The following is a 17,483-nucleotide window of genomic DNA, read 5'->3' as shown; positions in this document are numbered from 1 at the left end:
TTATATGAATCTATTTTCTCTTCAACCAGCATTTTTCTTTCCTTGACTTAAAAAAAGAAAATAAAGAACCAGCTTTACTAAAAACATGTTGCAGCTCTCCTACACTTCAGTAAGTATAGAAACTAAAATTGACTTACTTTACTGCATGTTGTGTCATTCATCTAATGGTATAATCTGAGAGAATAACCTTTGATTTGAAAAATGTATGGCCTCATCTTAAGAGTGAACTATAAGATCTGATGTGAGCACAAGTCATAGAATTTTTTGGCTCTATGTCCTTGGAAATTATCCTACACTTTCTTCACCAAAGGTTGGTGAAAACTAAGGCACAGAAAGGCCAAGTGACATCTCTGAGTGATAAACCAGGCCAAGAACAAAACTCAACACTCTTAGCTCCTCATGCAAATGCCCTTTCTACCTTTGTCTATTTCAAGTATGGAGACCACACCATATTGTTACATTACATTGAGTCTCAAAACTAAACGATGGCAATAGCATGATGATACATGAAAATAATGATTTATTTTTAAGAGGAAAGAAAGCCTTCTGATATGCTCCTTACCAGGTATCACTTTGAGTATGGAAAAGTGCATTGTTCTAAATGTCTTCAACTCTTTTATGATCACAGATTATAATTAATGAAGGGCTATCATATTCTAGGTCATGGAAATAGTGGACAACATGGACCTAGTTCCTTACCTATGGATCTTAAAGCCCAGATAGAAAGACAGTATTATATAAAGCATAATAAAGAGTTAAGAAAAAAATTAATATGTAAAAAGATGAATGGATTATGTCAGTATGTCATTGAGACCCAACCTGATCTGGGTTATAAAGAAGGACTTCCCTGAGGCAACTGATGTTGAACCTGAAATCCAGAGGATGTGTACAGTTTCTGATAGGAGTATTCTATAAGAGGGCATTGCATTAGGAAGATTAAGGGTGCAGAGAACACTGCACACTTGTGCTCAAATAGCTTAGAGATGTACCCCACACCTTAAGCAGACAGGAGACAGAAATAGACTTAAATAAATCCAGATCATCCAGAGGTGCTAAGGGGTTGTTTTAAATATTTTAAGCAAGAGAAAATGTAATTGGATTTATATTTTAAAATTTTTCACCTAGGGGCCTTCCTGGTGGCGCAGGTGGTTGAGCGTCACACTGTGAAGCTGTCCGCAGCCTCTGCAGCGCAGGTTCGATCCCAGCCGGCCGGCGAGAATCCCACATGGCGAGCAGACCTCTCCTGTCTTGCCCTCTGTTCCCTTCAGCAGTGTATTTCGTCAGTCTGCCTGTTCTGTTCCTCGATCTGTCTCCGGCGAATCCTCTCACCCTCCCGCGCATCTGGCCTGTACCCCGGTTCTTGTATAAAAATAAATATATTTTAAAAAAATTTTTTTCACCTAATACCATTAGGACTATAGATTGAAAGGACAGAGAGGCCAGGTAAGAAGTGAGCACAGACAGGTAAGACATGCACGTAGTGTGTACACTAGACTACCCAGCTTTATTCAGCGGCATTCTCTATTCAATAACCCATCTTGTATTGCCTCCTTGTCTTTTTTAATGAAGGCAGCCCATTAAGTCAACACTGCTCTTAATAAGCACAATTTTTATAAAAAGAAAGCAGCCACCTAATGGATATTTAAAAACAATTAATTTTCTGTACCATTGAAGGCTGTGTGTTTTTGTTGCATTAGGACTATAATTTTAAATTGTATTTAGGCTAATTGCAAACATTCTAATTGCGAAGAGCTTTGATTTAAATGATGCATTTTCCATGCAAACAACACCAGTGAGTCATCAGCTCAACTACTGAAGTAGCATTCAAGTGCCATCCATTACGTTTGTTTTGATTGTGGGCTATGTTAATTTTTTGCTTATGATTTTGTTTAAGTTGGAAATTTATAAATGCATGGAATACATAGAATACTGCATTGAGTTCATGACAGAATCCAAAAATATTCTCAGAAACTATTTTGATGATTGTTGCAATGATCAAACATCATAAACAACAATGTGTTTTTGGAAAAATTTACCTGAAGATTTTAGAGTTTTAAAAAGAATTGTTTGAGTTGTCTTATTTTCTTAAGGAAGTAAATGGACAATTCACATCTTCTGTGTTTTCATCTTCTGTGACAGAGATCTAAGCATAACATATAGTGTAGGTGAATGCTACCATCCATTATTCTTTTTTTGACAATCTGAATTATCTTTTGGATAATATCTGAATGATAAATCAAGTGATTTAAAAGGAGAACTCAAAATTGGAAAATTGAAATTGTAAGTGCTTTTATCCTAAGTAGATAATATGTTCGTGCACATTGAACAGTAAGTGCTCTGCTTTGAGCTTACTTTTGGATGGTGGGCTCTTCAAAGAGTGGTTTTAAGCTTATAAACATGCAGGGCCTGGGAGTCAAGGTTAAATGTGAATTGGTATAAATACAGACTTCCATCAGGATCCCACTCATTTGTTCTGTAGTCTTTTGAATAAGCAGTATAGTACATTCAACCAGCTCTCACTAAATCATTTCAAGTTTCCTTTGAACACTAATTTAGTTTTAAGAATTATTGTTTTGTATATCATTTTTTATCTTATTCTTGATTTATTTTTTTAAGATTTATTTATTTATACAAGAGCTGGGGTACAGGCCAGAGGCACAGGAGGGTGAGAGAATTCAACAGAGACAGAGCCGGAAGCAAAACAGGCAGACTGACCAAAAACACTGCTGAGGGGAGCAGCGGGCGAGACTGGAGAGGTCTGCCAGGCCATGTGGGAATCTCCCTGGCCCGCTGGGAATCGAACCCACACTGCAGAGGCTTCGGACAGCTTCACATCTCTGAACTCAACCTGCTGTGCCACCTGAGAGGCCAAGAATGTGGCATTTTTAAAAAATGTATTTTTTTCAAACTTTTCTTTTGATTTAAAAGAGAAGTACTTCTTGCTAATAGTTCTTACAAAGTAGAATATTTATTTTTCACCAAAGCTGACCAGAGCATACAAAAACTAGAACCTCTTGCATTGATGGGGAGGGAGGTACATTTATTTGTCTTTATTCTTCTTTTTTATAACAGATTAATTTCCACCAGTCATTTCTTTTTGCAATCCCTAGTTTAGAGCATTTAAGACAGCGCGTGATGATAACCTGCATTCCCCAGGCTCAGGATGTAGCACTTGTGGTAAAGCCAACTCCTGTATGTCTGCTTCATGTTCCCCTAAAACAAGGGAACCTGAAATGGAAACAGAAGGAGGCTTTTATGTTTAATCATTTCCATCCCTACCAGTTCTGTTCCACATGGACCTGTATGTGCCATTTAATTTTAAATGCCTCACCATTTTCATAAGTATCCAAAACCCAGAAAAACAACCATAAATCTTGTTGCATCTTGTTGATTTCTTCCAGATTGGACGAATTGAAGACTTTCTTTACCAATTAGAGGATAATTTCTTAAAAACTAAAAAACTGAGAACTGCTCGAAGGCAAAAAACAAAAATGAAGCGGCTTCAAACTGTGCAACAAAGCTAGTCACTGGGGAACAGGTGCTGCCACAAGACGGCCCAGAGAGCTGAGGAAGGGGATTCCCCTGCCTGACCCTGCCTGCTGATAACAAAGTCCCAGCCCCAAAGAAAAGAGGCCGCACCCCCTATCTTCAAGATATTCTTTACTTCATTAATCTCAACTGGCAGCAATAAATGTTCTCAGGAAGTTTGACTAGACTTTTGTTCAAATTTGTCTTAATTAAATAGTTTTAAAAAAAAACCTCTTTCACCTGCCTTGTTTTTTCAAATTAACTTGGGGAAACCAGGTCTTTCCAAGTATATTTATGGTATTTGTGCATATTTAAGTGTAGTCTATAAAAAATATTCATATGCCATATACAGATATGGGGACACACTATAAATGCAAATTTCAAAATTATAAATCTTTCTAGATTAGATATACTCATATGTGGTATGGCTGTTATTATCAGTTAGGTTGTTTCATTAAAAACTCTATTTTTTCCTCTCCATCCTTTGTATTCCCCCCCCCTTGAATTACTCACACAAATTAACATTATTTGACAAGGTAGTGAGTCAATAGCCTTCACTCAAGACCTCAGCTGACAACAAGGGGGTTTGAGGACAGAGTAGGAAGGAGGAACTCAGATACAGAGTAAAATAGACAGAAAACACTTTTTTAAAATAGTGCAGAAAAAATGAATAGGATCTCAAAGTGAATTGATAATAAACACCATGAAAAGGAAAAAACAGAATAAGAGCTGAATTTTTCATTACACAATTAGAATATAAATGAATCAATCATCTTAAATTATGTTAGATTTGTGTAGTCATAATGAAGATATAAATACATAAATTTTGACCACAAAATGGTCAGGACCTTGGTTTCCCTGGAGATCATTTTTTTTAATTCTTTATCAGATATCAGTCCCCTTCTCTACCCTACCCCACCCAGAGAATACCATCATTGCCACCACCTGCCTTCAGGTTAGTTATTGATATAATTGTTGAAGACAAGAGTGGATACCTTTTTGTTTCTAAATTCAGACCAGCATGACAGCTCATCTCTATTCTTGTAAGTACTGGAAAAAAAATTGTTTCTATGGACACTTGAGTCTAACCAAATGTGGGAGTCAAAGATAAATATTCAGGCTCCTATCTGACACTGAGACTGTTAACAAATCTGACCATTGTCCAAGAATTTCCCATTATTTTAAAAAAAAAATCCTTGCAATAGCTCTAGGAAACAAAGCTCATCAGCTTTGCATTTTAAATTTAGTGTTAAAGTTTTCATTTTCAAAAGGATGTCTATGTTCTGTAAATGAAAAGGGTTTCCTGAGACCAATTTCCAATGCATATATGTTAAGGGAGGAGTTGGATGAGGAGGTCCCACACATACAATTCTCTGGACACCAGCTGGGTACCCTAGAATTTAACTTAAAAAATAAATTCTGACACACTTTCTACCTAGAGATCACATCAGATTCCACAGGTTAAGGGCTCTATCGCCCAAGACAGCCCTCTACTTCAGGTGCCAGGCACAAGTCCAAATGGTTACCTGTGCTTCTGACCGGCCAATTGCAGATTGGAAGTTTCCACAACCCCCTTCTGCGACTTCAGGTGACAACAGCAAGCAAAGGCTGTTCCAGGCCCTAGTCCTCCCCTTCCCAGAGGCCAAGGGTAGGGTGTGGGGGGACCGAAACTGGAAGTTCCAACCCAATCATTTGGTTGGTGCCAACTGGCAGCCAGGTCCCATTCTTAAGTACATCTGAAAATGTCACCTCATTAACATAATAAGAGGATACCCTTTTTCACCCTCACCACATAGGCAATTCCTAGTCTTGGGAGCTGTGAATTAAAAATTATGGATGAAGACCAATTGTGTATGAGAATGATAAAATATGTATGTCTTATAAATCACAATATCACATGAGCATTTAAGATTTTTTTAATTTGGGTTTGAATCTTAACACTATTTGTTTGCTCAGCAATTTTCTGAAAGTCCTGTTGATATTCAGTAGCTGCTCAACTGCTTCAGCTTTTTTCTTTGAAAATTATGATTCTCTCATTCCAGTGCCTAAAGATCATTTTTTTTAATAATACAATTATAATTTTTATTAGATTATGGCTTTACTGTTTGACCATTTTCCCCAAATCCAGTGTTTAATACCCACTGATTATGTAGACTGGGGCTTGGATAAAATAAGGAAAGAAGTTTTATTTGGTCTCAGGAAGAATGATAAAGAATGGAAATCTAAAATTTTGAAAAGAAACTTTCTAAAACATTGTTTCAAAAAAAATAAAAATCCATACCTATACAACAAGCTATCAAATCATTAGCAGTCTTAACAGGTGCAAGAGCAATGTCCACAGGAATGAATTTTACCCATGGTTTTAACACTGGTGTCAAGAGTCTTGAATAACAATAGTGCAGTATAATTTACTGCATCTGGCCTCTTGTCCCTTGCTGTTTTTAAGTTGTCAGCAGGGGAATGATTTATAAAACAATAGGGTATTTGTAAAAGGAAAAAAACTTAATACTTCAGAAAGCAAAATTTAAAAAGTACTTTCAGAATACTTATTTTATTTCATCTTCATAAAAATTTCACCATATCAGCATTTTGTCCATTTTGCAACTGATGCAACCACAGAAGTTAATGTCTTGCTTGGCTCCAAAAATCTGTTCTGTCCTCTATTTGATATTTGAATTGTAGTCTGTGCACGTATTACTCAAACAGAAGTGATAGATACACAGGATGGTCAGAACCAAATTTAAATATTATTAGCTATAGAGCTAGTTTATGGCCTAAATGCTTGCTTACATAAATAGCTTTATTGTTTTCCACTACCGACTTGCTGATGCATCTGGATAGAAAGCACAATTCTCTTGCTTTTTAGTGCTAGGGGCAACTTGTCTTTCAAAATAATCTAAACAGATTCTTCCCAACTTATCTACATTAGTGTGATAAAACCTGTCCATTTGGGAGAGCACCACTGGCAGACAGAGAACTATTTCAGAAGAAATAATTCAAGCTCAAAGTCCCAACTCCAAAGGAGGAGTCTCCAAGGACTCCATGAACAATGAAAATCATGCTCTCTGATCCACTTCTTAGGGCCAAGCACTTTAGGATTCTCAACCATTCCTTGATCCTTGGTCCTTATTAATGCCATTTTGTGCTTGTGTTTGTTTTCACAACATTTCCATTACAAACTTTTCCAACCTATGGGAAAATGGTAAGAATAGTACAATATAGGGCCTCCCTGGTGGCGCAAGGGGTTAAGAAGCAACCTATGAAGCTGTCTGCAGCCACTGCTGAACCACTTTGATCCCCAGCCAGGGAGCAACCCATATGGTGCAGCAGACCTCTCCTGCCTCATCCACTCCTCCCCTCAGCAGTGCATTTCAGGAGATCTGCCTGTTCTGCTCCCCACTCTGTCTCTGGTGAATCCTCTCACCCTCCACACACACCCCTCTGGCCTGTACCCAGTTCTTGTATGCATAAATAAATAAATCTTTAAAAAAAAAATAGCGCAATATAGCTGATAAATTCTTCACATAGATTCCCCAAGTATTAGCATTTTGCCTTCACTGCTTGTGTTTCACTCTCTCCCTCCCTCCTCTTCCGTCTTCTTTTCTCTTACCAAATTAAATCTATAATAGCATGCAGAAACACCAGTTATTTCTTTTAATACAATTATTTTATCATTAATGCACTGTGTTGATCCACCATTTGCAGATCTAAATCAATTCTCTATCAAATCGGTTGAGTGACCACAGTTACTTGGAAGAGGCTATGGATGAGGCTGTGGCCAGTACACACCACAATGTCCCCTCCTCATCATCATCACTGCCAGCTTTTCCGTGACATTTCTTTGATGGTCACAGCAGCAATAAGCAGAGGCAGATCCATTGAAGAAAGAAAAGCAAATAGTAAAGTCTGCTACTTGCTGGCAGATCAGCCACAGAACTGGTAGGTGACAAAATCTTTGAAAACAGTCAAAAATAACTCAGAACCTTGAGTGGTGAATAGAGTAGACAGTCAACTGAGTGATGCTATTCTGTGTCCAAGATGACACCTCCCTCTGAAGTGATGGCAAACACGAATAAACTGCCCTGAAAAAGTATAGCTTTCCTAGGTGATTCCTCTAAGAAACACACGTACTTGCTACTGCATGCTAGTATGTTTATATTAAAAGTCTGTCTTGCCATACATTTCTGTATGCTTTTATGGAACAGAAAATTGGGGAAATTAAAAACCTGTCTAAAAAGCAATCTGTCAGTGTGCATCATAAACTCTAATGATTTTTGTGGCTTTTGACCCAATATTCCACTTTTAGGAAACTATACTAAAGAAATAATCAAAAATGTATTAAAAGATGAAAGTTCAGGGCCTCCCTGGTGGAGCAAGGGGGTTAAGACACAACCTGTGAAACTATCCGCAGCATCTGCAGCATGAGTTCAATCCCCACATAGCACGGCAGACCTCTCCTGTCTCACCCACTGCTCCCCTCAGCAGTGTATTTCAGTCAGACTGCCTGTTCTGTTCCCCACTTTGTCCCTGGTGAATCCTCTCACCCCCCACACCTCTGGACTGCACCCCAGCTCTTGTATGCATAAATAAATAAATTTTTTTAAAAAAAGATAAAAGTTCAAAGGTATTCATCACAGGGTTATTTTAAATAGAAAAATGAAGTCACCTCAACCAAAATTTCCCAACATAGGGTAGAGAATAAATGACTTATGACAGTCTATCTAATGTTTAACTTAATAACATTATTTAAAAAGCTTTATAGGGCCTCCCCGGTGTCACAGTGGGTTGAGCACAGCGCTGCAAAGCTGTCCGCAGCCTCAGCGGTGCCAGTTCGATCCCGCCGGCCTTGGAGCAACCCACAAGGCACAGCAGACCTCTCCTGTCTCACCCGCTGCTCCCCTCAGCAGTGTATTTAATCAGTCTGCCTGTTCTGTTCCTTGCTCTGTCTCCAATGAATCCTCTCACCCTCCTGCACATCTGGCCTGTACCCCAGCTCTTGTATAAAAATAAATCTTTAAAATAAAAAATAAATAAAATAAAAGGCTTTATAATGTTAAAAGAAAAAGCAAGATATAAAACTATATATAGGGCCTCCCCGGTGGCGCAGCGGTCGAGCGCTGGGTTGAGAAGCTGCCCGCAGCCTCTGCAGCGCCGGTTCGATCCCCGGCTGCTGGGCGAGGGTCCCACATGGTGCGCAAACCTCTCCTGCCGCCCGCTGCTCCCCTCAGCAGTGTACTTCGGTCCTTCTGCCTGTTCTGCTCTCTGCTCTGATTCTGGTGAATTCTCTTTCGCGCTTCTGACTGTACCTGGTGCTTGTATAAATAAATAAAATCTTTAAAAAAAAAAAACTATATATAGCTCAATTATAACTAGGTTATAAAATATGCATATAAAAGACTGGAAGGAAATACAGTAAGATATTAAGAAAGGTTATCTTTAGTAATGGCAGTTACAGGGTGTTTTATTATCTTTTCCTTAATATTATGCAACAAGTTTATGTTCCTTGATAAAAAGAAAAATTATTTAAAATACTCTTATTTGGTAAGACATCAGTGCAAAAAAATAATAACAGTACAAAACATAACAAAGCAAAAACAGACAATTATAAATCAGAGACATCCTGCGGGGAGGAGGAGGGAGAGGGATGAGAGGGAGGGAGGGAGGCGCACAGGGGACTGAGGTGATGGTTCACGGGTGCATTGAGGAAGGAAACTCTATGGGGACTACACCTGAGGGGTTGCGGGGACACAAATACTGTTTAAAAATGAACTATGACTATGTAAAAAAATAAAAAATTAATTAACAAAAAAAATGTAAGCTAGGAAAAAATATTCTTTTTTTTAAAAAAGATTTATTTATTTATACAAGAACCAGGGCACAGGCCAGATATGCGGGAGGGTGAGAGGATTCACCAGAGACAGAGTGGGGAGCAGAACAGGCAGACTGACTGAAATAGACTGCTGAGGGGAGCAGCAGGCGAGACAGGAGAGGTCTGTCCACCATGTGGGTTGCTCTGAGGCTGGCGGGGATCGAACTGGCACTGCAGAGGCTGCAGAGAGCTTCACAGCACTGTGCTCAACCGCCTGTGCCACCAGGGAGATCCTAGGAAAAAATATTCTTATTTGTTAACATTTTGCTTAGGAAAATGATAAAATAAAATTTTTAGTAAAATCAGATCATCATACATTTCCCTGTTTTCAAGAAAAAAAATGTATTGTTACAATTTTATCACAGATAATTGCTACTGCATAGACAGAGAGCAATGGGAACATTTTTCACAGAATTCTCTGTGACACAAATTTTTTATAATCCCCACTACCAAGCATCCCTGGGCCAGGCAGTCCAGAAGGTCGCTGAAGTAACCATTACACAAACCACCAATTACAGTGTTTGACCTCCTTTACAAATAACAACATGACATCCTGTGTGGGTTATCTCTCTCTTGCTTGTGCTCTTCATAAGTTTCGCCTCTGATTGTTTTTGTTTCGCTCTTTCCCTGTACTCAGAGGATATCATCTCATAAAATATGAGATGATCACAGACAAAATCCCTTAAATCAAAAGGTATTGAAAGTTGAGGGACCACTGGCAGAGCAAAGCTTGATTTACAGTGACTTGATTCATTGGGAGGGGATGATGGAGTCCAAGTTCAATCAGATATTTCACAAGTTGCCTGATCCACTCAGCAGTTCTCAGGGCCCCTGGGACACGGATACAAAAGACTATTGTGCGCACTTGACAAACAGAAGATGTTCGGGACAGAATATAAGGACACCTGGGGCAGACATGTATTTTTGACAAACCATCACAAGGAGGGAAATTCAGAAAACAGACCCAAAGAGAATTCCAAAAGTCATCAAGGTAAGTGTATTTTGTATTGGTGCCTTACTTAAAAGAAGTCAGAAACATTCAGACTGCATGAGATAATCAGAGTTCAAAATCACTCTCACATATATATTCTGGATATATATAATGGAGGTATGAAAATTAAATACTGAATGTGCTCTTTTATTGTGATTTCACATATATCCAAGGCAATTTACAGATAATGTGCATTATTAATCAAGACTAACTTTTTTAAAAAATAAATATTTGGAGAAGTAGAAAAGCAGATATTGAGTGAGAAATGGGAAGACTGGATCTCTGATATTGATAAAAAGTCAATCTCTCTAAGTCTTGTACAACAGCTTTACAGGTAAGAATAGCTTTGTGACAGGTCTCTGTCACCACACAGGCCTCTATCATAAACACACACAGGTCTGTATCACACACACAAAAGTTTCTGTCACACACACAAAGGCTTGTATCACACACACAGAGGTCTCTATCACACACAGGTCTCTATGGGACAACTGTACATTACAGATATTATTACCCACTGAAAAGTGTCATCACAATGTAATTTCTCTTGTAAAGATTTTCATCTTTAAGCCATTAGAATTTTAGAGATTTTACAGAGTTGAACCTTTCTGTTCATTCATTTTGATAGTGAATAAATAAAACATTTAACAGCATTTGATGAAATATTTAAAACAAACAAACAAAAAAGAATAGTTGTATTATACCTAGCTTCTTTAAAATCATAAGAGGAAAATTGCTATAATACAGTTATTGAATGTAAGCTCTTAAGAACAGTTCCTCTCATAGTTGTCACTCAATTCCAGTTAACTGTTGATGATAGTAATCATGATGTGAAAAGCAAAATAGGTTTAGATTTTGAAGACCAGGATTCAAGTTCCAGCTCTTTTTTAATGAGGGATAAAAATTATTTTCCCATCTTAGAAGGTTTCAATAAGGAGCAAATAAGAAAATTAAACAAGAGGGGCTTCCCTGGTGGCACGAGGGGTTGAACACTGCACTATGAAGCAATCCACAGCCTCTGCAGCACGAGTTCTATCCCCGGCCGGCCAAGGAGCAACCCACATGGCGCAGCAGACCTCTCCTGGCTTGCCCACTGCTCCCCTCAGCAGGGTGCTTTGGTTAGTCTGCCTATTCTGTTCCCCTTTCTCTGGTGAATCCTCTCACCGCCCTCCCCTCACCCCGCATCTCTGGCCTGTAGCCCAGCTCTTGATGCATAAATAAATAAATCTTTTTTAAAAAAAAAAGAAAGAAAATTAAACATGAAATAATTTTTACACTCTGAAGAAATAATATCTTCATTGACAATTCACTATAAATTAGGCATTGTCCTATTTAGTCCTTACCATAAAACTGAGAAGGAAATATTATCCCCTTTTTATAAAACAGTAATGTGAGATGAAGAGATGATGAAACTTTCTCATAATTAGAAAGCAGCATAGCAGGAATTCAAGCCTAGTCAGTTTTACCCAAAGTTGGGACTTGATACACTGCCTCTCTGTATTTTATTCATGTATTACTGATTTTAAGACCTGGTAGGTCCCAAGTAATGTTCACAATATACAAACCTAGGGTTGCCCAAAATAACCACAGAAGCTTGCTATTTATGCAATACTGTAGCCACTAGTCACATAGGAATTGCAAGCCCTTGAAATTTAACCTGAATTGATTTTTTTAATTTAAGCTTTAATATTTTAACTTAATTTTTAAAAGTTATATTTAAAATCCCCAATTCAGTGATTTAAAAACTTTGAAGTACATTTGACACAACTTGGGTATGAAAATTTACTTTTCCATTTACAGTTCTATGAAATCCAAATACCAATTGAGTTATCCAATGAAAATCTAACTTCTGAATTGAAATATGCTATAAATGTAAATACACCTGATTTCAATATTTGATTTTTAAAAATAATGTAGAAATAATGGTGATAGGTGGGTTTTCTTGCTTCTTTCTCAAGTGAATTGACTATCAATTAACCAGAAAGAGAGATTCCACTGCATAGTGGTAAGGCTGAAGTACACTCAGAAACCAACACAGGCTGCACTAGAGACAATGTGGAGAAGATCCATTTATCAGTTTAACAGAAGGTAGATGGAGAGAAATGCCTGGAGGCTGCAGTCTGAAGAGAGGTACACAGACCTATCCAGCAGGCATCCAGGGAAGGGGACAGTGGAGACAGTATGAAGGTCCACACCTTTGACCCAGGTGAAGCCTATAACATAGGAGTTGGAGTGTTCTACACAGAGAGTAAACCCTTGGAACCTTTACTGACATTATGGAATACACTGACAGCAAACAGACTACCGAGACTCAGATCTGGGGACCCAGACTCAGATCATGGATATTTGTGGTGCTACAAACACAAATCAGGCCCCTCTACCAAGACTTATGGCAATGAAACTACGAAGAGTTCAAGACAGTAAAAGACAGTGATTGGCCTCCTTTATACAGCCCCCCCCCCCCAACCCGGTTGACACAACAACTATTAAATACTGACCTAAGCATCTCTGGGAGCCCTGTGCAATTTAAAAATTAAATTATGCCACAGCACCACCTGCTGGAAAAATAAAAGATAAGCAGCTCAGGTCTCTAAATTGCCAATTGAGAATTTTTTTTTAAGTCAGAGAAATTTAAAATAACAAAATGGGTAGACAAACATATTTTACACATGGAAACTTGAGAACTCAAGGGCCTATGATATCACAAGAAGCAGAGAAAATCTTTCCAGAATCCAACATCAAAGACATAAAAGTTTATATCTTCCCATCAGATAGAGTTCTAATGGCTATAATAAAGAAACTCAAAGAGCTATAAGAAGACTCAGAAAAGCAAGTCAAGTTATAAAAGATAACTAAGAAAGCCAAGTCTAAAAGATAGAACAGAACTAGAAGAAACAAATTAATGAGCTCAGAAACAAATTGAAGAACAGAAGGTAGGAAATAGAAGAAAATAAGGGACATTCCAGAATGTGAAGAAAGCAGTAAACGAGATCTAGAGAGCAATAGAATATAAAATATAGAAATAAAGTTATGGAACCAGAATAGACCAAATGGATCCATGACCTTGAAGATAGTAACATACAAGTTATTCAAGTGAAAGAAAAGAAAGAAGATTAACAAAGAAAGAAAGAAGAAAATGAAGATAGTTATTCAACTCCATTAGGAAAGGAAAGGTAAAGGGTATCTTACAAGGGGAGGGGGGATAAGAAACAATTTATTCAAAAATAATAGCTGAAAACTTACCAAAGTTGGGGAAAGAAATGAACACACAAGTATATGAAGCTAAAAGAAACTTGGCTTTCTAAATGCAAAGAGACCTATACCAAGACATATAGTAATTAAACTATCAAGAGTTCAAGATAGTGAAAAAATATATATGTAAAAGGTGGCTAGCAGAAAATAGCAGTTACCTTATAAAAATACTCCCCTAATACTTTCATCAGACTTCTTAGCAGAAACTCTAAAGGCCAGGAGTGAGTGGAACGATATATTCAAAATACTTGGAGATAAAAACTTCCAGTCAAGAATATTATATCCTGTAAGACTCTCTTTCAGATATGAGGGGGGAAATAAACATCTTCCAGACAAACAAAAGCTAAAGAAGTTTGCAACACTGGACCTTCTGTCCAAAAAATGTTGAAAGGATCTCTCCCATAAATATAAAGAAAAGAAAAAAAGAAACTTCATAAAATATTAAATAAGGAGATACATTGAGAGAACCAGGAAACTAAAGACAAAATGGTAATACCAAGCCCTCATCTATCAATCAAACATAGATGGACTGAACTCACCAAACTAAAGACACAGAGTGGCTGGATGGATTAAAACACAAAACTTAACAAAATCTGCATTTCAAGAGGCTTACCTAAGTTATAAAGACAAACTTAGACTTAAAATGAAGGGATGAAAGCTAGTACTCCAAGCCAATGAAACATTTAAAAAGGCAGAAACCATTATATTCATATCAGATAAAATACACTTTGAGTCCAAATTGTAGCTAGAGCCAATACAGTCATTGTAAAATGATAAAAGGATCAGTGCGATAGGAAAACATAACAACTATTAACATGTATGTACCCAAAATAGCATCACTGAAACACATAAAGCAATTAACAGACCTAAAGGGAGACATTGACAGAAACACAATACTAGCAGGGAACATTAACACCTCACTTACAGCAATGAACAAACAGATATATCAAGAAAGAATAAAAAATGACCATAAGTGGCAAATTAGATTAGATGAACTGGATATTTAAAGCATTCTACACCAAAACAACAGAGCATCTTTAAAGTGCTCACCAAATGTCATCAAGGATAGAGTATATGTTGGGACACATAACAGCCTTAAATAATTTATGAAGGGGCCTCCCCAGTGGCACAGCTGTTGAGCGCTGGGTTGCGAAGCAGCCCGCAGCCTCTGCAGTGCCGGTTCAATCCCCGGCCACCGGGTGAGGGTCCCACATGGCGCGCAGACCTCTCCTGCCACCTGCTGCTCCCCTCAGCAGTGTATTTCGTCCGTCTGCTTGCTCTGCTCTCCCCTCTGGCTCTAGTGAATTCTCTCACCCTCCCGCACTTCTGACTGTACCCAGTGCTTGTATAAATAAATAAATAAATCTTTAAAAAAAAAATAATTTATGAGGACTAAAATCATGTCAAGCATCTTTTCATTTCATAAAAGGTATGAAACTAGAAATCAACCAACTGAAGAGGGGGAAAAAATCACAAATTTGAGAATAAACAACATACAATAGACCCAGAAAAAGCATTTGTCAAGATTCAGCATCACTTTTAAGATAAAATCCCTGAACATAATGAGTATAGAAGGAATGTACTTGAACATAATAAATGCCATATATGAAAAAGCTGCAACCGACATCAGACTCAATGGTGAAAAACTGAAAGTTTTCCCTCTTACAAACAAGAATGTCCACTCTCACCACCACTGTGTAATAATGTTAGAAGTCCTAATAAGAGCAATTAGAAAAGTGTATAAAAGTTATCCAGGGCCTCCCTGGTGGTGGAGGTGATTGAGTGCCGCACTGTGAAGCTGCCTGCAGCCTCTACAGTGCCCGTTCAAACCGGCCTGCCGGCGGGAATCCCACATGGCACAGCAGACTTCTCCTGTTCTCTCCTGCTGCTCCCCTCAGCAGTGTATTTCAGTCAGTCTGTCTGTTCTGTTCCCCACTCTGTCTCTGGTGAATCACCCTCCCGTGCTTCTGGCCTGTACCCTGGTTCTTGTATAAATAAATAAATCTTTAAAAAAAAAAAAGTCATCCAAATTGGAACACAAGAGAAGTAAAACCATCCTATTTGCAGATGATATGATTATATATGCAGAAAATCCCTAAGACTCAAATAAAATGTTTTAGAAATAATAAATGAATACAGACAGGTGGCAGGCTACAAAATTAACATACAAAAAATCTGTTTCATTTCTATATATGACAAACAGAAAGAGAAGTCAGGGAAACAATCCCATCTATAATCACATGGAAAAGAATTAAATACCTTGGAATATATTTAACCAAAGAAGTGAAAGACCTGTACACTGAAAACCATATGACACTGTTGAAAGAATCAGAAAACACAAAGAGAAGGATGGTATTCTCTACTCAAGGATTGGAAGAATTACCATTGTTAAGACTACTTAAACCAATTACCTAAAGCAATATATATTATCTAATGCAATATACATATTCAATGCAATCGCTATCAAAACCCAACAGCATTCTTCACAGAAATAGAACAAACAAACAAATGGCATTTATTTGGAATTACAAAAGACTCTGAATAGAAAAAAACCACTCCTGAGAAAAAGAACAAAAATAAAGGTATCCTACTTATCAACATCAAACTGTACTGCACAATGATAAGTTAAAATAGCATAACATTTGAATAAAAACAGACACACAATGGAATAGAATTAAGAGCCCAGAAATAAAAACTACAGCAAATTTACAATAATGGGGTCAGGAACGTACAGGGAAGTAAGGAAATTCTCTTCAATAAACAGTTTGGGGGAAAAGAGGACATTGACATGCAAGAGAATTAAACTAGACCATTAACTTGTGTAGACCATACACAAAAAATAATACAAAATAGATTAAAGACTTGGATATAAGACCTGAAACCATAAAACACATAGAATAAAACAGGTGATATGCTTCTTAATATCATCCTAGAAATGTGTTTGGGGACTAGCTTTTCCTTACACAAGGCAATCAAGAGCAAAAATAAACAAATGGGATTACATCAAACTTAAAAGCTCCTGCAAATTATAAGAAACTTGCATCAAAACTAAAAAGACATCCTACCGAATGGGGGAACATATTTGTATATTATACATCTGACAAAGGGTTAATAAACAAAATATACAAAGAACTCATACAATTAACAATAAAAATCAAATAAATAAAAATAAGAGCAGAGAACCTATACATAATATTCTCAAAGGAAGACAAAGATATTCAGTAGGTATATGAAAAGATGTTCATCATCTTATTATTTAGGTAAATGCAAATCAAAACAACAATGATACATTACCTGTGAGAATAGCTATTATTCAAAAGAAGAAAATAAGTGTTGGAGAGAATATGGAGAGAAGGGATCCTTTATACACTGTTGATGGGAATGTAAATTGGTGCAACTATTGTGGAAAGTGGTATGAAGATTCATCAAAAAATTAAAAATAGAAATTCTATTAGATCCAGTTACCCAACAAAAACACTAATTTGAAGAGATATTTGTAACCCCATGTTTATTGCAACATTATTTACAATAGTCAAGAGTTGGAAAACCAGGTAAGTGCCCATCAACAGTCAATTGGATAAAGAGGGTGTGCTATACAAAAATAATAGATTACTACTCAGTTATATAAAAAAAAATGATGAAAACTTACCATTTGCACCAACTTATACAGACCTAGAGGGTATTGTGCTAGTGAATGCAGTCAGATGGAGAAAGACAACCACCATATGATTTTTCATTCGTTTGTAGTATATAGAGAAAATAAACAGATGAACTAAGTAGAACAAAATAAGCTTTTAGGCTGTAAGACCAATCAATGGTTGCCAGAAAGGGAAGGGGGAAGAG

General features: G+C 37.3%; 1 protein-coding gene across 1 annotated transcript in view; it reads left to right on the top strand.

Moving 5' to 3' along the window:
* The window catches only part of SPATA16 (spermatogenesis associated 16), a 241,674-nt gene extending 237,962 nt beyond the window's left edge, over positions 1 to 3,712 (top strand). The window contains 1 exon segment of the mRNA XM_054700710.1: positions 3,402 to 3,712. Coding sequence (XP_054556685.1) covers positions 3,402 to 3,524 — 123 coding nt within the window. The 3' untranslated portion in view covers positions 3,525 to 3,712.
* Positions 3,713 to 17,483: the final 13,771 nt, after the last annotated feature.

The sequence above is a fragment of the Talpa occidentalis genome, unplaced genomic scaffold (genome assembly GCF_014898055.3).
Source record: "Talpa occidentalis isolate TD23 unplaced genomic scaffold, MPIMG_talOcc4v2.1 talOcc4.4, whole genome shotgun sequence".
Lineage (NCBI taxonomy): Eukaryota > Metazoa > Chordata > Mammalia > Eulipotyphla > Talpidae > Talpa > Talpa occidentalis.
Note: the sequence above shows the minus strand (reverse complement) of the source record. Positions and strands in the feature narration are given on the sequence as shown.